This window comes from Odocoileus virginianus, chromosome 8 (assembly GCF_023699985.2).
Source record: "Odocoileus virginianus isolate 20LAN1187 ecotype Illinois chromosome 8, Ovbor_1.2, whole genome shotgun sequence".
NCBI classification, from domain to species: Eukaryota; Metazoa; Chordata; class Mammalia; order Artiodactyla; family Cervidae; genus Odocoileus; species Odocoileus virginianus.
The window spans coordinates 15,540,069-15,566,550 of NC_069681.1; the positions used below are offsets into that span (position 1 = coordinate 15,540,069).

The window sequence follows — 26,482 nt, forward strand, 5'->3', positions numbered from 1 at the left end:
TTGTTTCTTTTTCTTGCTAAAATTTCAATATACCTGGAGTTTATTTTGGTATGAGGAGTCAAGTTTGGCTATTTATTCTTTTTTAAATAATATTTGGTGTTGGGGGTAAAACATTACATAATACAGAGTTGACCATTTTAACCACTGTTTGATATACCATTCAGTGGCGTGAAGTACATTCACAGCTTTGTAGCCGTGTGTTACAGGTCAAGTTATCTTACTTCTTTTTGCCTCAGTGTCTTTATCTGCTAGTAGGTATCCCTGTCTCTAACCCCTATGTACTGTCCCTACATCCCCATTAAACATTTCCCTTAAATTACATTTTTTGGAGGATACTTGGTTTGCGGTTGTTGTTAGTTTAACGAATCAACCACACGCACACATCCCCTCCCTTTAGATTTCACTCTCATCAGATCACCGCTGTGCGTCAGGTGCGGTTCCCCGCGCTCTGTAATACGTTCTCGTTAGTCATCTGCTGTGTACGTAGCGGCAGCAGTGTGTCTGCAGCCGTCCTCTGCCCCGTGGTATCCACATTTTGGTTCTCTGGGTCTGTGTCTGTTTCTGCTTCGCACATAAGATCATCGACACCATTTTTCTAGATTCCACATGTGTGTGTTGTTGTTCTCTTTCTGTCTTACTTCACTCTGTACGACAGTCTCTAGATCCATCCACATCCCTACAGATGACCCAGTTTTGTCCCTTTTTGTGGCTGAGTGATCTTCCGTTATATATGCACCACATCTTCTTTCCATTCCCCTGTGGATGGACATTTAGGTTGCTTCCATGTCCTGGTTACTGTCAATAGTTCTGGCATGAACACTGAGGTGCATGCATCTTTTTGAATTAGGTTTTTTTCTGTGAGGTTTTTATGAGATGATAAGTTCATAGAAAACACTTGATGTGCCTGGGAGACAGCGAGTGCTGAGTAATGATTAGTGGTCATGGTGAGTTGTGGTACTGGCAGGGTCTGAGTGTGCTGGTCGGAACTAGTGCCATATGTGTGGTGGACTTATACAAATGTTTAAATGAGGCAGTTTTTGCTCACTGACTCAGTGTGAAGACTAGAGCCTTCTCATTGCAAACGCTGGATAATTTTACATCATTGTAGTGTCCACTGTAGCATGGGGCTAACGGATAGTTTGAACTTCAGGAGGTCAAAAAGATTTTCTCAGATCTGGATTTCAAATTGTTTGCAAAGCCATTAATAGTGAAAAGATAAGATCTATTTTGTTGTCAGGTTTAAGGCATAATTCAAGAGAGTTAGAGAGGGTAGACTTCTGAATCTATTCCATGCACACTAGCTCTTTTCAGAACCTTTGATAAAAACTCTTGCTTTAAAAATTAGATGTGCGCAACAATTGTTTGTCATGCCTGAACTCTAGATGAAGTAAGTCATGTGACCAAAATGAGAGGAGAAAGAGAAGTCCCAAGAAAATAAGCGTGTTGTTTACATTAAGTCTTTCAGAAACCATATATTGGAAAATAATATACCAGTTTAACATATTTAACATACTTTCTTAAATAATGTAAACTGTATTTCTATTATAGTTGCTAATAAGTGATCATGTGAATCAGTTTCTGTTTTATTATCAACAATCTTATTACTTTTTAGTTCAGCAAGAAGCTTCCAGCTAGATCTGTAAAAAAGGATACAGAAACCATCTGAAATAAGCTATTTCTAGACTTAAAAACTCCATGTTCTTACAATGGAATATACTATATTCAGACACCGTCACAAAAATGCCTTTCTTACCAGTGCTGCCCTAGCTAAATGTGAACTTTAAAAATTGGAAATCAGGCACTTTGTAGACAGTTCATGCTTTGTTTTATATTTTAGCATTAAGAAAAAAAATTTGCCCAAGGAAGTGTTTCTGGAAGGAGTCAAACTTCTCAATTCCCTTGGTGTGTAGCCTACAGTATTTTTGTTGTTTCAGGAATTGATCGTGACTCTAAGTATAACTGAAAGGATACTCATTTTTAAAGCATGGATCCTGATTACGTCCTAAAAAGTGAGTGATAATATAGCAATTAGATGCTGTCATCATATTACATATGCTTGGTCAAGTTGTCAGTACAAAACCATCATTATCACTGAACTGTGTAATAACACGTAGTGGAAATAACACTGGATTTTGGTTCGGTAAGTCTGAGTTCCAGAATTCATCATGGCCCCTGGGCCATGGGACCAAGCCTTTAGGTTTCAAGAAGCTGTGATGGGAAAGAGCAAGGCATTGGCTTGATGGAGGCAGCTGCTAGAAAGTCCTTTCCTAGCTCATTTTCTTTCCTCAGTTTTCATGTTTTTCCTAGGGTGATGTCATATATGAACACCCCTTATTTACATGCTGATGTCTTCCAATCTACATTTTAACCAAGACCTATATCATGGGCTCCAGACCCAAAATCTCATGGCCAACAGGCCATTCTACTTGCTTGCTCCATAGGTAACATTAAATCAGTGTATTGAAAACTAAACTCACCAATGGCTCTCCTCTCCCACCATTGCCCACAAATCTAGTTTTTCCTCCCTGCATTCCTTTTCAAGTAGCATGCTTCCGGGCATTTCCCCAAGCCAGAGACCTCAAGATGCCCTCAGCTTTTCTCTCTACTTTTTATATTTAACAGGTCACTAAGCTCTGCCAATTCTACCTGTTAAATTCCCCCTGATCTATTCCCTCATGATGATGATGACGATGGTGATGTTCATTCTTCCATTGCAGATGACTTCACCTTACTCCGGGCCCTTGTCATTTCTCACCTGGATTTTTGTGTCCACTCTCTCTAACTGCTGTTTCCATGCATGCCTGCTGAGCATCAACCCCATGTACCAAAGCCGTGATGCCAGTGACAGTTCCTCAGCGAGCTACCCCATCCCTCCTTTCTTCACCTGGGCAGCACCTGTTAGTCTGGCGTGAATTATCCGTTCTGCCCCCAGTGGTCTCCTAGACACCATCCAGAGACTCAGCTTACAGGTCAATGCCTCTCTGAAGCCTTTCTCAGCCTATCAGATAAGTTGGTATTTAACCATACTGATAAATACAGATCTTGTGTGTGTATTGTACATTTTCATTGTACGTTTTTCTTTGATTTCTCTTCTTCCCCTGTTGGACTCTATACTTGAGGTTATGAATTGAGTCCTAAATTCATGTTGCTTTATACACTAGCTGTATAATGTACCCAGCTTATAGAGACCTCCTACGAATGACAGACTGAGTGTGGATGGTCTTTCTTGCAGCGGGAAGGCTTAGGGAAGATGCCATTTAGCCTTGGGACTGCCCCCTACCTCCTCGCCCACCCCTGGCTCACTTGTATTATGGGATCAGAGCTACAAATGATAAGTCAATACTGTTTTTTCGTTTCTAGACGAGTTTTTTGATAGGCAAAGGTACTAAGGTTGGACACGGCCAGAGGGACTCAGGCAGTATGCACCTTCTCTCAGGCATCTGCTCGCACCGTGGCCATCCCAGCCACCCCACTCTCAGCTCATGGCCAGCCTTCAAATCGCCCAGCACTCACTCTGCGTTTGTCTGGTTTGGCCACTTTCCCTCTCTCCTGTTGACTGCTTCATACTTCATCTCTCCTAAAACCTTGAACATCTGCTCCTTCCTTCCCAGCTGGGGTTGGCGGCAGTCGTTACGGGACTTCAGTGGCTGCCCACCACCCCGTCCACTCAGATCTCTGCATCTGTGCCTCAGTCGGCTGCCTTCTCTCCTCTCCTGGAGAGGAGCTGTCCACGTCCCCGTGGAAGGCTGCCGGCTCTGCCTTCTGAAGATCATCACCCTCGTGGGCCCCGCTGGGTTCCCTGCTGGCCCTGCCGTATGCCTCCTTCTCCTGCCTTAGCTCTCTTCTGTTCCTGTCCATCCTGGAAAAGGTGCCTCCCCCAGATGTTCCTTCAGCTGTCCGCTCAGTCACTTTATCTGTGAATTCTTCCTGATCATCCTGTTCAAATTTGCAGTCCCCTGCCTCATACTTCCTTTTTCCTCATTCTACTTTATTGTTCTCTTTAGCACGAACCACCATCTAACGTGCTATATATTATCCCTGTTACTTTTGTTTAGATCACCCCTCTAGAATGTAAGCTCTGGAGGGCAGGAATTTTGCCAGTGTTCACTGCTCTTTGCCCACCATGCAGAACTATTCCTGGCACAGGTGCTCAAAAGTATTTTTTGAGTGGTTCTGTCAAGAAGAAGCTTTCTCAAACAGAAAAGCACAATAAATTGTCTGTTTCCCTCTCTTAAAACTATAGGCTTCATCTGAAACTTCAAGTTTTTATTTTATCCAAAAGATAACAAAGCTGAATTTAAAATTCCCCCAAACACTGTGTCTGTTTTTAAAGAAGGACATGAAAATAGCTTCTCTGAACATTTTTGTACACATAAAATGTCATTAAAATGATTAAAAAAAAAAACAGTATTTCTATTATGTATAAGGAGGTTATATGGATTTTCAAATGGACTGATACATAAGATTGGCTTTCTTATAGAATATTGCATTTAAATATTATAGTAACTTTAGATTATCTGAATCATATCTACTTAAAAACATCACTGGTGATATTTTTAAGGTTTTTTTTTTTTGTCAAAAATAAAGTTTGTGGCAATGATTCCTTCTTTGACCTTGTAAGCAATATGGTGAAACTGGCTCACAACTTGTGGATAGCTTTTAAAATTTTGCTGCATTTGAGATTAATCACCATTGATATAATTGACACCATATGATACAAACTTTGAAATCTGTATGATTTCTGTTTTAAAGTGATGGCTATTACCCACACTCTACTTGATGTTTAACACAAGTATTTGGGGAACTTGAATAATGGATTATCTGGCTAGTGGACCTGTACTTTAGAATTAATAAAAGGAAAAATTCATTTCTTTATCTTAGAACTCTTTAAAAATGTACTAAATGGTGGGTTTTTTTTTTCTTTTTATTGCCATTTAGAAAGTCTCTTGGAAGGTCAATAATTTTATCTTTGATAAAGATCTTACATGGTCTCATGCCTGAGATTATTTATAGCACTGTAAAAAATGATATTTGATTTGCCTCTAAAAGGGTTCCTTTTAATGAGAGACCAAATCAATAATATATGTGAAAGGGCTGGTTAACTATAAAAACATTCCATCCTCTCTACTTTTGGTGGGGGTAATGTTAACTTTCTTAATGTTTTTTGCTATTTTTAAAATTTATAGTAAAATAATCTGGGACTTCCCTGGCAGTCCAGTGGTTAAGACTGTGCGCTTCCAATGCAGGGGGCACAGGTTTGATCCCTGGTCGAGGAACTAAGATCCCAGAAGCTGTGTTGCATGGCCAAGAAAATACTAAATAATAATATCATCATCATCTAATTATTGGTGATTATGGTCATCTGACATTCACGACTGAGCACACACACACACACAGACTGTTTTACAGTATATTTGATTTCTAAAGCTAACAAATGTAAAAATTCTGGAAAATTATGATGAGGTCATTTTTATTATAAAGGGCTTTCTTTCCACCAAGTAACACTTCTTTTACGGTTGAAAGTTTTAATATTTATGTAATCAAGTCACAACAGTGCATTGTTTCGTTGTTGGTAGTGGACCTGGAATGGCTGTGAGTTCCGGCCAGGCTGAGGCCGTGGAGTTCACGGGGGGCTGCTCCGTGTTCCTCCCTGCTCCCTGCTTGTCCTTTCCTTTAACTGCATTATAATCATGTGAGTTTAATCCATGAGGGCCCTTGGGACTCACCTTCTTTGCATTCCCCATATTACTCATCTTGCAGCACTTGTCAGATCCCTTAATCACTAGTAACTAGTTTTCCTGCAGTTACCGTGTGACAGAGACTGACTGGTGAGTGATTGTCATCAGCTGCTCAGCTTTAGTCCAGCAGCAATCATGTCCTTTACCGAAGGGCCCCTTGAGCTCCAGAACCTCCCAGGGAAGGTTTCAGAGATTCTGTTCTCCCTCTTGCCATTCCAGAGAACCCAAGGTCTCCTCACAGCACCTGAGCAACTGCCCTGAGTCTGACCTGCCAGGGGCCTGGCCCACACTATCTCCTGCTCCCCAGAGCCCCTTGCTATGTCTCCCTTGGGCTCCTCTGCACCCTGGGGGACCCCATTCCTGGGAAAGTCTGTGACTGTGTCTCTTCTCCTCATGTCTGCCTAGAGTTTAACCATCAGGCTCTGTGTCTGTCTTCCTTTCTGCTCTGCGAGATTGTTAAAGCCGAAGCCATGCCCTAATTTCTTTCTTTTCTCAGCTGTCATCTGTTGTTGAGGTCCAGGCACTGCAGTTCACTCTTCTTTGCAGCATTTGTGAGGTCCAAGTGTATCCAGCAGTGCAGTGGCTGGCACTGTGATGAGTGAGGGTATCTGTCTATGTAGACCAATGGATAGAGCTAGAGAACACTGCTAGGTAAGGTGACTGCTGAGTTAGCGGTACCTGCTCATCAGTCCCTGGGTTGGGAAGTTCCCCTGGAGGAGGACTTGGCAACCACTCCAGTATTCTTGTCTGGAGTCCCATGGCCAGAGAAGACTAGCAGACTGTCCCTGGGGTCCCAGAGTCGGACACGACTGAGCTCCCACGTGCTAATAGCATTTATAGTGTAGATGTGCTGTCTGTCCCTGTGAGAGGCCCCAGAGCTGTCCCTTTTACTCATGCTCCCACCTGGTAGGGTTAGTAATTTCTGTTATTCTGGGAAATTTCAGGTTTCAGGATAATGTTTGTATTTTGCGATCATTTTTAAAAGCATTCATTTTTTTAAATTGTAATAACAACATGTCACATGAAATTTGCCCTGTTAACTGTGTTTAATTGTCCACTTCAGTGGCAGTAAGTACATCCATGATGGTGTTTACCATCACCATCATCCATCCACAGAGCTCTTTTTACCTTGTGAGACTGAAACTCTCTCCCTATCACACAATTCTGCCTTTCCCCAGCTTTTGGCAACCATCATTCTACTTTCTGTCTGAGTTTGACACCTTTAGGAACCTTGTCTAAATGGAGTCATACAGTGTTTGTCTTTTGGTGACTGGCTTATTTCACTTAGCATAATCTCAAGGATTACCCATGTGGTAGCATGTGGCAAACTTTCCTCCCTTTTAAAAGTTGGATACTGTTCCATTGTATGTATAGCCACACTTTGCTTTTCCATTCATCCCTTGGTGAAGATTTGAATTAATTCTACCTTTTGACTATTGCAATAATGCTACTTAAAGCATTCATGTTTCATAAGAAAATTAGTGTTTTCCCTTTAAATTGGTATTTCTCATTTTAAAGATGAGCTGTTTTTATTATGTCTCAGAGCCAAAATTCTCTTAAAGGAAGTGGGAAATGATTCATTAGCTAAACAGAATCACTGGGGAATGGGTCATTTCACAGAAGCTGTAACCATTTAACATGTTTTGTTTTGAGTAATTTTACATGAAAATATTAAAAAAAATAGACACTGCCCTGCTCTCTTGAACATTTTAAAGTTAGTTTAATTTTCAAGTGTGTTAACTAGTCCCAGATTATTCAACATTGAGAGTATAATTTTGGTGCTAAAACTACATTGTGCTATAATATTTAGAAGGGTTTTGACCATTACATTTGGAACTTTTAAATTTAAAATACTTAAATTTTAAAATGTGTATGTATATTTTACTGTTAATTTTTTTTTGTTGTTAGAAGCACACTTTCTTATGACTGCTTTTCTTTGTAGAATCTATTTGTTGCTTCTAAAATGCAGTGGTGCTAAAGAGGCAATAATATCATTTGTTAGAATTATGTTGAAGAGTAAACAGCCTCTGAGTGAGCCTTTTAGAGATAAAGTAAAATGATTATACTTTGGGACAGGAACCCTTCCCCCCACCAATTCTGTCTATGGTGGTCTTTTACAATTTTATTTCATAATTTTTTTTGGCAATGCTTTGGATAGGAGAAGTACCATAAAGAAATCAATTTTTACTATCAACATTTCAACAATGCATTTGTTCTATAAAAGGCCGTGCATGTGTGCTGAGTCACTTCAATCGTGTCTGACTCTTTGTGACCCCATGGACTGTAGCCCACCAGGCTCCTCTGTCCATGGGGATTCTCCAGGCAAAAATACTGGAGTGGGTTGCCATGCCCTCCTCCAGGGGATCTTCCCCAACCAGGGATCAAACCTGCATCTCTTATGTCTTCTGCATTGGCAGGTGGGTTCTTTACCACTAGCACTGCTTGGGAAACCCTCATACGTAATTACCTCTTCAGTATTCTGTGGGCTTAAATAGGTATCCACTGTTAATAAATTCACCAGACCAAGAGTCTGGATCTGTCATATTTTTTTTGGCATTTACCAAAACTAGCTTCTATTTCTTATTTCCTTCTTCTACTTGGGAAGGGTAATGTTCAAACTAACTTACAAATTTTTCACTCATAATGCACCATTGTTTTTGTCTATTGTTTCATCTCTGATTTATTGTTATGAAGCGTTTGTACATATGGGGTACTTCTTGTGCTTGTCGGCTAGATTTTAAACTCCTTTCCAGCCCAGGCCACTTTTTCTTGCTAGAAATTCTGTATTCGGAACCCAGCATTAGCTAACATAATGACAGAGACTATTCTTAGAGTCCCTCCCTCTGTGTGCACGCTGCTGTCAGGATTTGTGTGTATCATCTCATTTAATCCTTCCAGTAACTCAGCGCAGCCAAAACTAGTACTATCCTCATGTTACAGGCGAAGAAACTGAGGCATAGAGAAATTAAGTAATGATTTCTAAGTGCACACAGTAAGTGGTGGAATCAGGGTTTGAGCTCAAACTGTCTGACCTAAGAATCTCCTTTCCTACTACCTTCATTCATGAATATTTATTAAACTCTTACTGTATACCAGTGAACAATGCAAAGATCCCAGCCTTCATAGAACTTACATTCTGGTTGAGAAAGAGAGAAAGTGAGCAACCAAAATACATGAATAAGTGGTATGCTATGTTAGAAGGCTATCCAAGCGCTAAGACAGAAAGGAAAATGTGGAACCGAGGAAGGGGAGGTAAGACAGACAGGCTGACATTTTAAGTAGATAATCAGGGAAGACTTCATGGTTCATACGGAGGAATTGTTTAACAATTCTCTAGTGTTTTGACAAGATTTTTTTTTTTTTTATTGATCTCTTAGAGATGTAGCCTGAGACCTTGACTGACTCACTCAAAACTCTCATGAATCCGTTCACTAGCTCTGCCTGTTTAACCCTGGAGGTGACATGTGGTCTCACCTCCAGAGTCAAAGATGAGGCAGCCCATGGGCTCTGCTTCACTGCCTGCAGCAGGTCTTACTCCAGGGCACTCCCAAGTGTGCAGGAGTCTGGGGAGTGGGCTGTGGGTGCTGAATTGTGGGGCCGGGTGGGGTGTCTGTGCTGGAGTGGGGAGGGAGGCGTGATTAGACCCCTGGGACACTGTGCACTGGTTCTTTAGAGAAGGCTATAGCTGAGATTCTTCTAGAGAGACCCCTGCCTGCCTAGGGGACAATGGATACAGATTGTCCAGACAGGGCAAGTGGCCCCAGACTATCCTTCCATCCAAGGATTGTCTCTGAACTGTGGACCCAGCGAGGGGCTGAGCAAGAGGGCGAAGATGGCCTAGCCCAGAGGGTCCCTTAAGTATTAGGAAGACAGTGGGTCCCGCATGCTTGTCTGTGGGTCAGGGAGTTAGATTTATGTGTGAAGGACACACATTTCACCCAGTTGTTGAGGCATCATGATAGGTGCTAATATGCCAAAATTAAACTTCCGTTACTGTTCTTTGTGTTCAGTTTGTTAGTCGTGCCCGACTCTTTGCAACCCCCATGGACTGTAACCCTCCAGGCTCCTCTGCCTATGGCATTTTCCAGGCAAGAATTCTGAAGTGGGTTGCCCATTCCCTTCTCCAGGGGATCTTCCCAACCCAGGGATCAAACTCGTGTCTCTTGAGTCTCCTGCATTGGCAGGCAGATTCTTTACCACTAGCGCCACCTGGGAAGCCGTGCTCACATATTTACTCTTCAGCTTAAAAGATGGATCGTTTGGTTTTTCTGGAACTGGGCATGATTGGACTCCAACAGGCCTTTCCTTCAGACCAGAAAGCACAGACGTTGCAAATGAGGTTCCCAGCTGTCCTGGTCTGTCAGCCTTCTGCTCGTGGCTGTGGTGGCTGATAACTCAGGATGTTGTTGTTGGAGGGGTGCGGCCGGTGTGTGTGGGGGGGTCATCCAGCCCCTCCCAAGGCACCACTTTCCTTTTTTTATACAAAAACAACACCGTGCCTCCGAGGGTGCTGACTGCACACCAGATTCCATTGACTGTTTTCCTACGCTCCTCTGCTTATTTTTATTCATTTGGCCACTTTATTTTAGGGTTTCGCAGAGCTTGTTTTGGCCGGGGCGAAACTTATTGTTTTATTTCTGGCTGCCCTGCTCTCATGTGAACGCTTCAATTAAGAAGCGGACGCGGGGAGGACGTGGTTCTGGGGTTCCGGTTTGCTGCCCCGGCTGTTTGCCCAGAGCTGCAGTCGACCCCGCTCCCCAGGGCAAGGCGAGGCCCTTGGGCCGGTTTCCAGCAAGGATTGGCTGAATCCGGCTCGGGATGGGCAACCAGGCCCTAATGACACAGGCTTATCTCACTGGAGAAGATATTAGGACCTGGTCAAAGACCATTTACTGCTAGTCCAGAGCTTTGACATCACTTCATGCCTCCTCACCAGGTATCAGAAATGGATTTTTTTTTTTAAAGAAAAAAATGGATCTGTTTTTATGATTATTTTTAAAATTAGAGATTCCCCACAAGAACAACTGACCTTCCCTAACTGCAGTCCTGCGAGGCTGAAGCAGCGATGTTTGAGAACCCGCCTTTGGTGTCCTGCCTGCTGGTTTAGTTCTTGCCTCTGCTCCTTACTAGCTCTGTGTCCTGAGGCAGATTACAGAACCTCAGTATCCGCACACACTGGGGAGTGATCACGGCACTTGCTTTCCTAGGTTATGGTGAAGATTCAACAAGGGAAGAAACCTAATTTTCTATGATCATAGCCAACTGATGATATGTAAAACTCCATTGCAGATCGGATTTTTGTTGCTCCAATCGTATCCAGAACTAGTTGAGCTGGAATCAAGCTGAATTGGTGCGGTTTTCTTTCCCAAGACTCTTGTCTAAATCAGACTCTTCCAGACCCAACTGCTTGCCCCTAGGAGAGCGCCACCTGTTGGTGGGTCTTGGTTTAGATAGGAAGCTGAGAGGGTGGAGCACCTGCGTTTCCCTCGGGATTGTTGTTCAGTCCTTCAGTTGTGTCTGACTCTTTGTGACCCCATGGACTGCAGCACGCCAGGCTTCCCTGTCCTTCACCATCTCCCGGAGCTTGCTCAAACTCATGTCCATCGAGTCAGTGATGCCATCCAACCATCTCATCCTCTGTCGTCCCGCCTCTGCCTTCAATCTTTCCAAGAAAGTGAAAGTGGAAAATGAAGTCAGTCATGTCGACTCTTTGCAACCCCATGGACTGTAGCCTACCGTGTTCCTCCAGCCACGGGATTTTCCAGGCAAGAGTGCTGGAGTAGGTTGCCATTTCCTTCTCTAGAGGAACCTCCCAACACAGGGATCAAACCTGGGTCTCCCACATTGTAGTCAGATGCTCTCCCATCTGAGCCACCTGGGAAGTCTTTCCCAGAGTCAGGGTCTTTTCTAATGAGTTGGCTGTTTGCATCAGGTCGCCAGAGTATTGGAGCTTCAGCTTCAGCATCAGTCCTTCCAATGAATAGTCAGAGCTGATTTCCTTTAGGATTGACTGATCTCCTTGCAGTCCAAGGGACTCTCAAGAGTCTTCTCCAACTCCACAGTTCAAAAGCATCAGTTCTTTGGTGCTCAGCTTTCTTTATGGTCCAGCTCTCACATCCATACATGACTACTGGAAAAACCATAGCTTTGACTACACGGACCTTTGTTCGAAAAGTAATATCTCTGCTTTTTATTACGCTGTCTAGGTTTTTTATAGCTTGTCTTCCAAGGAGCAAGCGTCTTTTAATTTCATGGCTGCAATCACCATCTACAGTGATTTTGGAACCCAAGAAAATAAAGTCTGAAAATAAAGGGATAGTGGGGATCAACTAGCCATCCAGGATGCCCGAATCACACCCTGATACTTCTGGCCATGGACCCCAGGCTTCAGGATTTTTAAAAGCCTTCTAAGTGATCCCAGTATACTAACGCGGTTGAGAAATACTAGGAAGATACTCTATTTAGGAAAATATTTCATAAGTGGCTTCATTCATAGCTCCATGTATTTATAACAGACTTAGAGCAGCACACAAGAAAAATAAACACAGATTCTTCATCCCTGTTTATCTCGAGTTTAAGAACTGACATGTTTCTATCATTCAGAACTTACTGGACTTCTCACAGCGCCTGATTCATTTGCCCAAGCTGGTTTGGGTTGTATTTCAAAATAAAGATACAAATTGCATTCTTAACACTTGCCTGTTATCTGTGAAGTCTTATTCTTCCCGTCTGTCTGTAATTGTTACTACAACTGCCCGACTCCTGGTTGGTTTCTCTCTGCCTCCGGCAAGGGTCTGCCCTGTAAGAGTCCCAGTTAGAGACACGCACGTCTGTGTGGGCACCCTGAACTGTCTGCCCACGAGTTTAATTACAGCTAAATCCTAGATTTCTTTCTCTTCTTCCTTCTTGTGTGTTTTGTTTTTGTGTGTTTGTTTTTGGTTCTTTGTTTTTAAAGAAGGATCAGACCATGTTTTATTTCTTTGCTTTCAGCTGACAGGAAATTTTCTAACAAATTTGTATGACATTTTCCCCCATTGGTTATAATCGGATTACCCACTCTGGATTATCAAAGTCAAAATGTCTTAATCCAGACTGACTTTCCCAGCCTTTCTGGGCATCTTTCCCATGGTGAGTTAGTGGGTGCCCAAGGGTACAAAATAATGTCTTCAGGAGCCTCAGTAAATCCTAGGAAAGCAAACCTGTTTCTTTTTTGTTGTTCCTCTTTCTTCCAATAAGAAAGTTAGTTGAGAATTAGATGATATTCAGACCCAAGTAGGAAAAAGTGATGTATTTGAAAACTCATTCTAAACTCTTCAGTGAAGAGAGTATTTATGTAAGATTAGGATAAGTGACAATTTAAGCCAGTTTCTACTTACCGAGTTTCCTTTAACTACTTCCGGAATTTAGTCCATCAGGTGACGTTCTTTTCAGTGCTTTCTTTTTTGAACGTAATGTTTCTAACTTTCTTGTCCTCTGGGTTTTTACACAGAACATGTTGACTTGATTTTTAATGTATTTTGGACAAATAAAAATGCAGTGAGGATTTAATAGCCATATCTTCCTAATAATCTAGCTGTGGGATACATGATCTGGCCATTACTCCAAGGAGAAAGGGTGGGCCCTTGTGGGGAACTCGGTCAGCCTTGGAGTTAGACATACTTAGGTGTGAATATGGTTACTGATATGGTTACTGATTCCCATGTCTTTGGGCAAGTCACAGAAGCTTTCTGAGCCTAGTTTCCTTATCTGTAGGTTGGTGGTGCTCTTTGCATTGGTTTAAATGAGTTATTAGATGCAAAGCTCCAGATATGGTGTCTGGCTCAGTGGGAGTGTTCAAGGGGTGATAACAAATACCAGCCTGGATTTTACTTCTTTATATCCTCTTCTTTTTTTTTTTTTTTTTAAGCACAATTAGAACCTTTTACCTTATGGTTGAGGGCTTGCCTCCTTTTATCTATCAAATTAAAAACTTTAAAGAAAGTAGTCCTCTGTGTTTTTCTTTTCTGCAGAAATCATGTACTTAGTAAATGTTGATGAATCCATCAATAATTTATCATCTGGATAGTGAATCTAAACAAATAGGAAAGGAAAACTTGTGGTTTTTCTGTATTTCAGTTTTGTTTTAATTTAAACAAAATTTCTGTAGGGATTGAAAGAGTCTAAGCTCCATGGAGGTTTTGTTATTTCTCCCCTATTAACGCAGAAACTGGAACCCAAACCCAGGATGATAAGGGCATGTTACATAGGTAAATTCTCACTAACTCAGTGGACATGGAGGTCTGTTCATTGTAGGCTGGGCATTCATGTGCCCACTGTCAACACCTTATAACTTTATTTATAATCAGTAATACTCTCAAAAGAAAGAATTGGAAAAATCCAAAATAGCTCAGTTAAAGGATTAGGGTGACCCTGTAGGCCAGATCCTGAACAGCTAATAGTTTTGCATGTGACTTTCCTATTGAAACTCTCAGAGACCTTAAAAGATGTTTATTGTAATGTGAATCATAGGAGAAGGGAAAGAAAGAAGTTAAGAGGAGATATGATCATATACTATTTCATGTTTCACTCTTTATTTGATGACATGCTTAATTTAGAAAATACTTATATTTCTAGAATGAATCCCACTTGATCCTAGTATGTTACTCTTTTTAGGTAAGTGTTTAATTCTGTCGACTCATTTTAAATTTAGATTCACACATGTATTTAGAAAGGAGATTCATATGTGGTTTCCTTGTTGTGTACTTTTTTGTTAGATGATGATATCAATATCATCTGTTACTATTTAAATAAGAATTTGAAAACTTTCCTTCCTATCACATGATTTGAAATGGTTTAAATACGATCAGAGTTGTCCCTTAGAATTTTCCCAGATTTCTTCCTCTGAAGGTATCTAGCCTGCTTTTGTTTATTTATGTTTGTCTACTGGAAGGTCAGTTGGGGAGGTAGATTTTTGATTTGTGTTTCATGAGTACACACAACTGTAGTGTGATTCCTTCAGTAAATCTGAAATATTATTTACTGAACATCTTCGGTGCATACTGATTAAGTCCTGCCTAACTAAGGGCGAGGTGATTTGTTTTTGCTGAGTTACTGTTTTCAAGAGTGGCAGCTCTTTTTTGTATTCCGTGCTCTATGGTGTTTTACAGTCGTGTACACTGCTCCTAGATTTGGACGTTAAGGACGATTCCGTATTTTTATTGTTGAGATGGTGATACTGTCAATTGTATGTTTATATTACTGTGTAGACCATTATTACTCTTTATTTAAAATTTTTATTTATTTATTCATTTATTTATTTGGCTTCATGGAGTCTTAGTTCAGCATGTGAACTCTTAGTTGGGGCATGTGGGATCTCGTTCGCTGACCAGGGCTGGAACCCGGGCCCCCTGCATTGGGAGCGCGGAGTCTCAGCTCGGGGACCAGCAGAGAAGTCCCCGTTGTCACCGTCTTTGGCCAAGGGAGCCAGTTTTACTGCAGATCATGCAGCAGACACAGTATCCATCCTTAACAGACAACTGAGTTATCTTTCTAGTACACTGTAGGTACTCAGTAATTCTAGTGAATGAAATACTTGTTTAGTATCTACTGTGTGTTTGTTTGGAAAAGGTATAAAAGACATGTTCTGAGAGACAATATGTTATGAATGCAAAATTGAATTAAATAGTTTAAATATTAAGGCAAAGGCGTGTATTCAGATATATTAAAGGATTTGATTTACATACTCATCTGGGGGAGAAACCATTTGCAGATGGAGAAAAAAGTAAATATTGATTCAGTTACGCTATACCTGGCCTGAATTTACAAACTGATGTAGAGAGCTAAAACTGTTTCAGTAGTATTTTTGTTTTTCCATATGAATTGGGCTATAATGCTAGGAAATGGGAATCACAACTTTGTAGTAACAATGGTACAAAAAATAATGTTGATTTAAATTTAGATTATAATATTTATTTTAAAATGTGTTAAAGAAAAGGTATTGATAGTTGAAAAGATTGTGTTGGATTATGTTGAAGATTTATTGACAAAATATTCTTTCCTTTTCTCTTAGATTTATCTAAAAACAGACTGGTTGAAGTTCCAATGGAATTGTGCCATTTTGTATCACTGGAAATTCTTAATCTGTATCATAATTGTATCAGAGTCATTCCAGAGGCCATCATTAATCTGCAGATGCTGACTTACTTAAACTTAAGGTAGGTTGATACCTTTAGGTAATCAAATTTAATTAAAAAAAAAGATCGCTTGCATTTCTGTCAGTTTTTTTCTCTGATCTTTTCTGATCACATTTTGAAATAAATCACATGAAGATTATTGAAGAAATCTCTTTTATAATACGTTTGCAGTGCCGTTAATATTGTTTTTGGTGCTCGGCTTCTCAGTGTCAATAGGGCAAGATGTTTTGGCTTCTTAAGATAATTGATGCAGCGTCATCTATACTTTTTGTCTATTTGATACTTGGAAGGTTGTTGGTCTATTTTCTTCAGATATTGACATAGATTTTGGAGGAGGAGGGCTGAAGGAAGTGAGAAAGGATTGATGGTTGAGGCAAGTTAGGGCCTTCCTGGTTTTGGAGGTTATTGGAACCACGGGGATTTGCCACCCATAATTGACTGAACCTGTTCACCGTAGGTCACTGGAGAAAGTTGAGGAGCAACACTGAGCCACTCTAGCAAGATATGACTTTGCTGTCTTTAGCCCATTAAATTAGGTCAGTGTTTGCTGAGTCTGGGTCAGTGGTCTGTATTGACTCTGATTAAGCCCAACACAGTGTAACCTATTAATGTACTGAGTAGCCCTGAAGTTAAGAAAACTAAGAGTTTTAAGGCCTGGCTTTTAGACTTTCGCTGCTGCGACTGTCAGCTTTTCTGGCCTGATTTTGACTCCTTGATACTTAAATCCTGACTCAACATCTGGGATGTCAGGAGAGAGGGGGAGCTGTTTTATCAAATCTGTCTCTACTATTAAAACAAAGTTGCAGAGTTCAAGCCTGAATAGACGTCACTCTTGTCAGTTGCATTATCTTGTTGTGCAAAGGATAGCACCTGACCAGCAGGGTTTGTGTTGTGTAACAAATATGCCAACCTGCAAAGTACAGGATTCCCAGTAAACCAGGTATAGTATTAATTTATGTAGCAAAAAATGTCATTTATATTTTAGGGCTTTTATTTGTTTGTTTGGTTTGGTTTACCACTGATAGTTAGAAGTCTTCTGCAGCTTTCTTTGTTGTCAAAAATGGGTTTCCTTTGCATTTCATTAGGACTGTATATCTTTTCCCTTGGGAGTAAAAAATAAATCTTAGTCATGTTTTTAAGTGGCCTTTATTTCATTTTTGGTAAATAAGACGTAGGCTATTATTATTATTACTACTAGAGGCTGAACAGAGACAACTTTCATTTTTTCCAGGTTTCTAGTTCATTTGAGTTTTCTTGTGTAACAACCATTCATGCCGTTTCTGCTGCAGCAGAATATTAATTACCTGGAATTGCCTGATGGAGCCAGCATAGTGATGTCTATAGATATGGCTTATCTCCCTAAAACATCTGTCTTCTAGTCCCAGCCCACATAGGGGATATAACCCAAGAGCTTATGTAGTTGGTTTGTTTATGTTACTTACCTACTCCTGATACTTTCACCTCCAGCAACCTGCTTGCAACAAGTAAATAGATTTAACTTTGCACTGTTGTACAGTATTAAATATATATACACTGAGAAACCTTGGGGTATAGATGATGTATTTCTTCTGGCATGATCTAAACTATAAAATTCTGTAAATACTAGGGAATCTAATCTCGGTGTTTATATTTTGCTCTAAAAGCAGTAATAAAATTATTTTTGATAGGATGGTTTTTATGTTGAGGCTAGTTGAAGGTAGAATAATGTTACTGTTCTCAGATGGTAGAAAGACTATGTTGGAATATGAATCTCAGGAGTCTTTCAATTAAGAACAGAGAGAATTTATTGGAACTGTTAATGGTTGAAGTTGTGTTTGGCATATTGTAAACAGAGTTTTGTGATGTATTTCTAGGTAAAAGAAAGGAATGAAATAAAGGGGTCTTTAAGCACCCAACTTTTTAAACTTTGTTTTCTTCTTGTAATGGTTTCATTTCTCATTTGATTTAATTTCTCTATTTGTGGTCCCATTTATATGGTGGTGGTTTAGTCACTAAGTCATGTCCGACTCTTGCAACCCCATAGACTGCAGCCTGCCAGGCTCCTCTGTCCATGGGATTCTCCAGGTGAGAATACTGAAGTGGGTTGCCATTTCCTTCTCCAGGATATCTTTCCAACCCAGGAATCATTTATATAGGTCATTTTTATTTTGTTTTGGTTTTCTTTGCTCACATTTCCTACTTTAATATTACCATCTTTTAAGACATATTCTCTAGTGTTGAATCATAACTCTTCAAAGGAATTGATAAATAAATGGAGGAAATTAAGAAAAAAGATATCTCTTACTTTTCAGAGATAACTCTTAATATGTCAAGGTATATGAAAAATGTATGTGTTTCCTCTAAAATCTTTGAAAGTCTGGTGCTATATATACATATGTGATTATCTTTAGTGACTTCTGTCACATTTACTTTAAGAATGTAACCTAAAATAGCAACCTAGGGCAACTTTTAATGTGAGCAGGAGATGGTCATCTTTTCTATTTATTTATAAGGCCTTTAACTCTTGTTTGATTATTAGATTTTTGAAATGCAAATTCTAGGAATAAGACCCTTGGAGCTGAGTTTTTTCTTTGTGGGAGTGATTTGAGGTAGAATGTTAAATTTGCCTGAATGGTTTATTTGTAGCTTGTGAAATCATGGGTGGCTGTCACATCTGTTTATCTATAAATGTGTAATACAGTAATATTTAGAAAATGCCAATGGCATCTAGTAAATTGTAAGTCTTCTAAGAGATGTTGAGTAATAACATCCCATGATAGTAGTGTTGTCTGTGTGAGCTCTTCCTGTCTTCAAGCTACCATCTCCACTCCCAGCCCCCACCACCCTGACTCTGAAGGCAGCTGGTAACCAGAAGGAATTTAGAATGTTGTGCTTGTCTGTGATCATGACAGATGTCCCCTTCACAACAACCAGGGTTGGGCACTGTGGCCTTTTCGTGTCTTTCTCATGAAAACTTAAGTCAACAAAATAAAATGGATGGGTGTGGTGAAGAGGCAAGGTAGAATTCTATTGACTCCTGGCCTTCAGAGAGAAGCTGCCAATCCACTTACTAGGAAAAGAGGCAAGGTGCTCAGGACGCTGCAAAAAGTACTGCTTTGTAGGAGAGCTGCTAATTCCCTTTGAATCCAGGTTTTTGTGTGTGTGTGTGATAATTACAAATTGAATATTATGCCAGTGAAAAAAGCTCTTTTTTAATAGTCCATCAAATTGAGTGATTATTTTTTAGTTGAAGTATAGTTGATGTACAGTATTAGATGTTACATGTGTACAACATAGTGAGACACAATTTTTAAAGGTTATGCTCCATTTATAGTTATAAAATATTGGCTATATTTCCTGTGTGGTACAATATATCCTCATAGCTTTTTTATTTTATTTTTAAAAATTTATTTATTTGGCTGTGCTGGGTCTTAGTTGCAGCTACGGGATCTTTGTTGCCATGGGGTTCTTAGGCATGTGAGGTATAGTTTCTTGATTAGGGATTGAACCCACGCCCCCTGCATTGGGAGCTTGGAGTCTCAACCACTGGACCACTAGGGAATTCATGCTTATTTATTTTATACATAATATTGGGTTGGCCAAGAAGTTCGTTTGGATTTCCCCGTAAGATGGTGCAGAAGAGCCTGAATGAACTTTTTGGCCAACCCAATAGTTGGTACCTCTGAATCTTCTATTCCTGTATTCCCCTCCCCATTCCCTCTCCCACTGGTAACCACTCGTTTGTTTTCCATATCTGTCAATCTGTTTCTTCTTCATTAGTTCACTACTTTTAGATTCCACATATAAGTGGTATCATACAGCATCTGAAAAGATATATTCTGGATGGAAGCATTTAATCAAATCAAGCATTTACTCTAAACTGTAACTAATTTAGATGTGTTGGGGAAGTCAGTATACATTTCAGAAAATTAAGAAAATACTGTAAATTACTTTTGAGTGCATAATGTATACTGGGTCAGATATAGCATGGTCTGAAATAGCTTTAACGGATAGGCAAGTTCAGCAGACTATATCGATAAATAACCCCAGACACTTTCTTTTCCATAGTACACTTAGGATTTTTCCTCTTATTTTTATTAACTAGAAAGAAAGAGCTGCTCCAGAAAATAGTGCAGAGAAGCTGCTTTTCAAATTCCACAGATTTCATGTTTCTATGATTAACATTAAATATGGTCTCACTGTATTTTTAATTGTTTTCTTTTTTAAAATAAATCACATGGAAAAATTGCTGATTTTGTGTGTTCCAAAACAAGAGACATGTCCTGTGAAGCCACTTTGAATGTATGGGAACCATTCAAAATTGATGACACCCTCTGGGATGCATTGCATATTCCAGCCGAGTAAACAGTCATAAATATTTGATGGCATTGGTGATGATGACAATAGAGGTGATGGTGATGGTGTGCCAGTGCGTCTGTAGCTTCTTGGCTGGTAGGGTCTCTCAGTGACATTATCTTTAAATGTCAAATGGCTGTTTGGTGCCGGCAACCCAATTCCCGTCTTAGACTAGAGATGGGTTTAATTAGTACATGGAAAGAAAACCTGTATTGTAAAACACAGTTAAAAACACTTCAGTGTTTCCTATTTTTGCTCTCGCCATAGAAATGTCCTGTTTGTGGGAAACATTAATTTATTGCTGTTTATGTAGTGTGTATTTGAAGAAACTGGGCTTTTAATCTTTCCTTCTTGGTGTTTACAGCAAAAGGTTATGTTGATTTAATATATGTGCCGCTGTGTCTTTTCCTGTTAAAAAGTGTCTTAATCCAATAAATGTGGCCAAGAACAATATAAGTGATTAAGCAAGACTTGTTCCTATATCAGAACAAACACTTTGAACCTGGGTTTCATGGGAAGACCTCACAAAGTGTAAAATCTATTTTAAGCAGTTGAAGAGTTTGTTGTTGATGAGACTCATGAAGAAAATGTACCTTAGAAATTTTTTAGAAAAACACAGAGCAGAGAGGCTTTTGGCAAGTGTCTGGGTGTTGTGAATGAAACTAGGAAGAGGGAGCTTAGCCTCAAAGTTTCATCTCAGAGATTTGGGGGAACAGAAGCTGCCCCCAAAGGCACGTTCTTCACAGCATTTGATCATAGTGTTTCTAGAGCTCTTGGTGAGTGGTTTTACTTTTCTGGGGTGAAACACACAGAGCCAAGAGCTGGTTTATTCATTAGAAGCCCCTTTCTCTGCCAGCATCTTAGGCATTGCCTGTAAAGAAGGGGGCCGTCTCTTGAGCAGAATGTTATCACACCATACAAGGAATCTTTTTTGGCTGCTTTTTCTGAAGCCTGGCATCCTTTTTGGCTGCTAAACAATGTGCAAAAAGAGCCAACTTCCTGATGGCTGTATATAACCTGTATCCCCACATTCCTTTGGGGGCTCATTTGGAGAATAATCTTTAATCCTCAGACTGTAGCTCTCTATTTGAAGGACTTGGGGGAAGCAGCCTGCATGCTAGGTTTGCCTTAGAAAGCATAGATTTTATAATTTTTGTTATGAACAAAAACTAATTTCATTGTTTCTAAGAATCTTAATTTTATCCCTGAGAAATAACAGCTTCTCCTTGCATTGACTTTCCTGAAGAAACTCTCAATTATAGGATAGTATTTTTGTTTTTCTAGAAACAGAGAAAATGGGTGATGTCTTCTTAAACTGGAAAAAGGAGAGGAGTTTTGCTCATTCAAGCTTGTATCACTCTTTCTTTTATGAAGATCATAGGAGTTTTTCTCATTCAGACTTTTTCTTTTATGAAAATCATATCTGGTTCAAAGGGGAAAGGAGAATATTTAGTGTGTGTGTGTGTGTATTTGGAACTGGCCTTTGGTAACTAGGTTGTGCTTTGTGAAATGACTGATCAGCAGGACAACACCAAAATAAAATGAACCATGTTGGAATTTGGAAGTATCATCTTAAAATTTGAAAATATTTTCCATAGACTGCAGGAGTAGAAATTGGTCATCAGAGTCACCCATTGCAGGAACAGCAACTTGGGGTTTAAGCCTTGCCTTTTCTAATGTGCTTACTGGGCATTTGTTTTTAAGGTGGAACCTTTAGGCAACAGCCCTTAAAAATTTTAGTTCATATTTATAAATTATTGTGCCAGGAAAGTTATTAGCATTGGTAGTTAAAGGGCTTTGTTAAATGTGAATATGTTCATAATAGGTATTTCTTATCAGACTCCATTCCTTTTAGTATAGCCTAAGCTTGGCAAGACTTCCAAAAGGGATTTTTCCGTTCTTCATATCACCTGATCACAGACGTGGTTTTAGATCAGTGTTTATATTAAAAAAAAAAAAGAACAGAGGAACACAAAGGGGGCATTATGGCTTATGATAGCTAGACTGCTGTCAGAATTTGTTGGGTTTGTTTTCAGTACTGCTTCTGATCTTAATAAAATCTTTAAGATCTTTGTGCTGCAGATTTGCTTTCTGAAAATAGGATGAACACTCACTCCCAACGCACTGTATAAATTTTCTTGTTTATGTTCATTCTCAACGTTTTTTTTCTGCAAGCCCCAAATGAACATGCTGCAAATTACATTTCTATTTCTCATCAGATGGACGAAAGCTCTTTGAAACATTGCCATTTCATCAACAAGCTTATAGTTCCTCCAAGAACATTACAGTTTACCAAGTCTTATAACAAGTGTCATAGATGAAGAGAGGAAAAGGAAGAAAAACAGAACGTAAACACGTGAAAGGAGGTGTGGAAGTCTGGAAAAACTTTCAGCATTGTCATCATCATCACTTCCACCCCATCACTTCTTAATAGCTAAATATGATTGAGCTGTTACACTGTCATATTTGAGCCCTTCAACAACTCTTTACTTGAGATAGAAAATAGGAAAGTGATGTATCCCTAAAACACATTATTTCGTAAATAAGAATAGCGGGAATTGGGGAAGCTTATTTCCAAAGTTAAATAGTGGCCTTTACTATTTGCTCAGCACTTGCCCCGCTGTCATCTTGTTTGACACTGTGCTCCGCTGCATTCCATGCCCTTTGGACCATTTCAGAATCGTAAACATAGTTTATAAATTAAAACATAGTTAGAGAATTTTCCAGTAGGCCAACCTAAATATTTAAATAAGGGAATTAAAAATATTCATGCTACTATATCCATGCTTTAAAAAATTTTAATGTCTATAAATGTGTGCCTTTCTTTTTCCCTTTTTTTTTTTTTCAGAAGTTTCTTTTTTGTGTATGTTTTAAGATTTCAGTGACCAACTCTATTGATATTTTCTTTTCCATGAATTTCTGATACTGTCATATTTTCTTTGGTATACTTTCTAATAGCCTTAGTCTTTTTTTAATTTATGGAGTTTCTAGTTATTGTTCTTTTCTCCTAGGAGCATTTAAGGCCATGGGTTTCTCTGTTTTTAGTGTTTTAGCATTAAAGTTTAGGTGATTCCTAGAAGTTTTGACATATAGTATTTTAAAAAATCACTCCTGAATCATTTCTGATTTCCCGTGTTTCATTTTTGACCCATGAGTTTTCTATAGAATAGATTTTAATAGCTGTCTTTTAAAATTGATTTTTAATTGTATTACATTTGGAGGATTTTTTTTTGACATTGTTTCTTTAGGTTGGTTGATATTTGCTCTGTAGCCCATGCATAGCCCATTTAATTTTGTAAATATTTCTCATGAACTTGGAAAGAATGTATGCTAAGTGTTGTGGACTGGATTCTAGTAAATCCACTAAGTGTAACTTACTGCTGCTTTTGCATCTCACTTATTTTAGGGGTTTACTCTTTTATAACATGCATTCTTCAGTAGTGCGTTCAATGAGAGTAAGTGCAGTGTTTCTTGAAGTGACTTTCTTTATTCATTTTTAAGATTCAACTATTTGTATAAAATTTTCATTTGTACTAATATAAAGTTATAAGTTGACAGCTCTTTTCTGTTTCGAAGATATTAGATTTTCTGGCCTCTGTTTGACTATGTTTTAAGTTTGTAGAAAATCTTCTATATTTTTGCATTTGATTTCTTCTCATATCTTTGTCTTTGGTGTTTCTGCACTTTATGCTATGATATGTACAGGGATATATTATTTTGATTTATCTGACTGCACACTCAATTTTGCTTCCTAAGTCTAAAGATTCATGTCTTCCATCAATTCTAAAAAAAAAAGAAAAAAGTTATTACCTTTTTTAATACTGCACCTTCCTCTATTTCTTCTATCTTTTTAATGTACTCCCTATCATTTATATGTTAGACCCCTCATTCTCTCTTTCACACTTTTAGTCTACTTTATTAGTTCTCATTTCTTTATATTTGGGTAATATTTTTAAAGCATGAATATGCCTTTAACATTGAGAGCGGAAGTGCAGTAACACTGTGAAAGCAGGGAAAATGGTAGTACCATGAGATTCCTTAGTGGGAAAGAGCCTTAGTGATGAGATGCATGGCATAAGAGCTGTGCATTTGACTCATTAGCGAACTCTTATTGTATTGGTTGCCTAAAAGCAAATTGATAGAGTAAGTTCCCTACATGCAAAACTTCAAGTTACGAACTTTCCGGTATACAGACTTGTGTTCACATGCTCAGCCACAGAAGTCGGATTGTGTGTCTGGTGTCCACTGTCCTGTGTGCGCATCCTCTGCGGATGGCTGTGGTTTGTGCATAGTACTCCACCGTCTCCCCCCTCCCCCCTCCTCTAGCCCTAACTCTTCTCTCCTGTTTACTCGATGCCGGCCCCTGTATGCCAGCTACTGTACTCTACTACTGTACTTTTCAAGGTACTGTACTGTAAGGTGAAAAATGTTTTCTTTTGTGCGTTTGTTTCTTATGTATTATTTATGTGAAAGGTATTGCAAGCCTATTACAATGCAGTACCACATAGCCAATTGTATTAGTTGGGTACCCAGGCTAACTTTATTGGTCTTATGAACAAATTGGACTTAGGAGCGCACTTTTGGAATGCAACTCGTTCATTTGTGGAGGACTCTGTGGTACTGGATTTCTTTGAGGTTTTTTTTTTTTATTATAAAACTTGATGAGAACTAGTTTTATTCCTTTTGGCTTTAAATTGAAGTTTGTGACCGTTTGACTTCCTAATCTTCAATCTTGTCTTTGTTGAACTCTGCCCCCTCTCCCTGCACCCCCCTTTTTTTTATCTTGTCAGCATCCTGCACACCTTCTTCCCTGAAATTAGGGCTTTAAGGAAGTAGGTCTTGACTGCAGTCTGGAGGTCTAGTGGCCAACCCAGGGTTTCACTTCGGTTCTCTTTGCGTTCTTACTTGCTTGTAGTAACAATTACAGTAACTGGACAAATAAAGTTTTTGTAAGAGTTGTTTTTGAGAAAAAGAGACACAGTATTGGTTTCCTCGGCTTCTCAATCCAGATCTAAATTCATCATTTTTTGTTCAAAAGTAATAAAACGTATGCTATAGTGGCTAGAACATTGCAGAATACGATGTTAAAAATATTACCCTATTTCTGAAAGGAATGCTTGTGCTCTGAGAACTTAGGAAGAAGAAATGTTGAGAAAATAACGTAGCCAAGAGTTTCAGTGTATGTAATAGTCTCAAATGACATTTTTTTCAGAGATGAGAAATAAAGTCAAGAATAAATATGTATTCTGTAGTTCTTTATCTAGAAAGAGTTGAGGGATTGGGTGCTTAGGGTTCAGGAGGACTCATTATGAAGAGAGCAGTTTATTCTGTAAGGCTTTGTATTTCGTCTTCTGTCATTTCTTGGAATACCTTTATGCTCTGGAGCAGGTGGATTGTCAGAACAGATGCTATGAGATGATCTCTCTGAATGGTGAGATCCAAATAGCTAGAAGATTTGGGTCATTTTGAGAGTTGGATCATGTGGAATTGTGTTATCTTTTAATCTCAGCTTATCTACCTTATCCTCCTGAAATCAGGCAGTGTTTTTCTGAAACTCCATTTGGCAACTGGCAAACCTTCACAGAAAGGGATGGGAAAATGATATAAGAAAATCGATCCATTCTACTGAGTAGTCCTTCTGTTCATAAAAAGAGAATAAGAGAACCAGAGAAAATCTGCCTGCCAGATTCCCTAGGAGAAAAGAAGTTACTTATTTCCAACCACACTGAATGCCATTAGCTCCATGAGGGTATAAGTAGAAGGTTGTTGTTGTTGTTTAGTTCCTGAGTCCTGTCAGGCTCGTTGCGACCCGGTGGACTGAAGTTGGCCACTCTTTTCTCTCCATGGGAGTTTCTAGGCAAGAAAACTGGAGTGGGCTGCAATTTCCTACTCCAGGAGATCTTTCAGACCCAGGGATTGAATCCGCGTCTCTTGCATTGGCAGGTAGATTCGTTAGCGCTGAGCCGCCACCATTTCCTAAAAGTGTATTCTATGGAAAAGCTTCTGTTGGATGATAATAGGTACGCCTACTTAAAAAAAGTCCGTGTATTGTGCTGTCAGAACTCTTCTCCCTTCTTTGGTGAAAATGAAAGTGTTAGTCACTCAGTTGTGCCCGACTCTTTGCAGCCCCATGGACTGCAGCCCACCAGGCTCCTCTGTCCATGGGATTTCCCAGGCAAGGATACTGGAGTGGTTTGCCATTTCCTTCTTCAAGGGGTCGAACCCAGGTCTCCTGCA

The 26,482-nt window shown here is 39.5% G+C and overlaps 1 protein-coding gene across 4 annotated transcripts in view; it reads left to right on the forward strand.

The window, feature by feature from the left end:
- LRCH1 (leucine rich repeats and calponin homology domain containing 1) overlaps positions 1-26,482 on the forward strand; it is a 212,503-nt gene that overhangs the window by 90,680 nt on the left and 95,341 nt on the right. For all 4 annotated transcript variants that reach the window (XM_070471233.1, XM_070471235.1, XM_070471234.1 and 1 more), the window contains exon 2: positions 15,787-15,931. In XM_070471233.1, the coding sequence (XP_070327334.1) occupies positions 15,787-15,931 (145 nt within the window). The remainder of the gene's footprint in view (positions 1-15,786; positions 15,932-26,482) is intronic.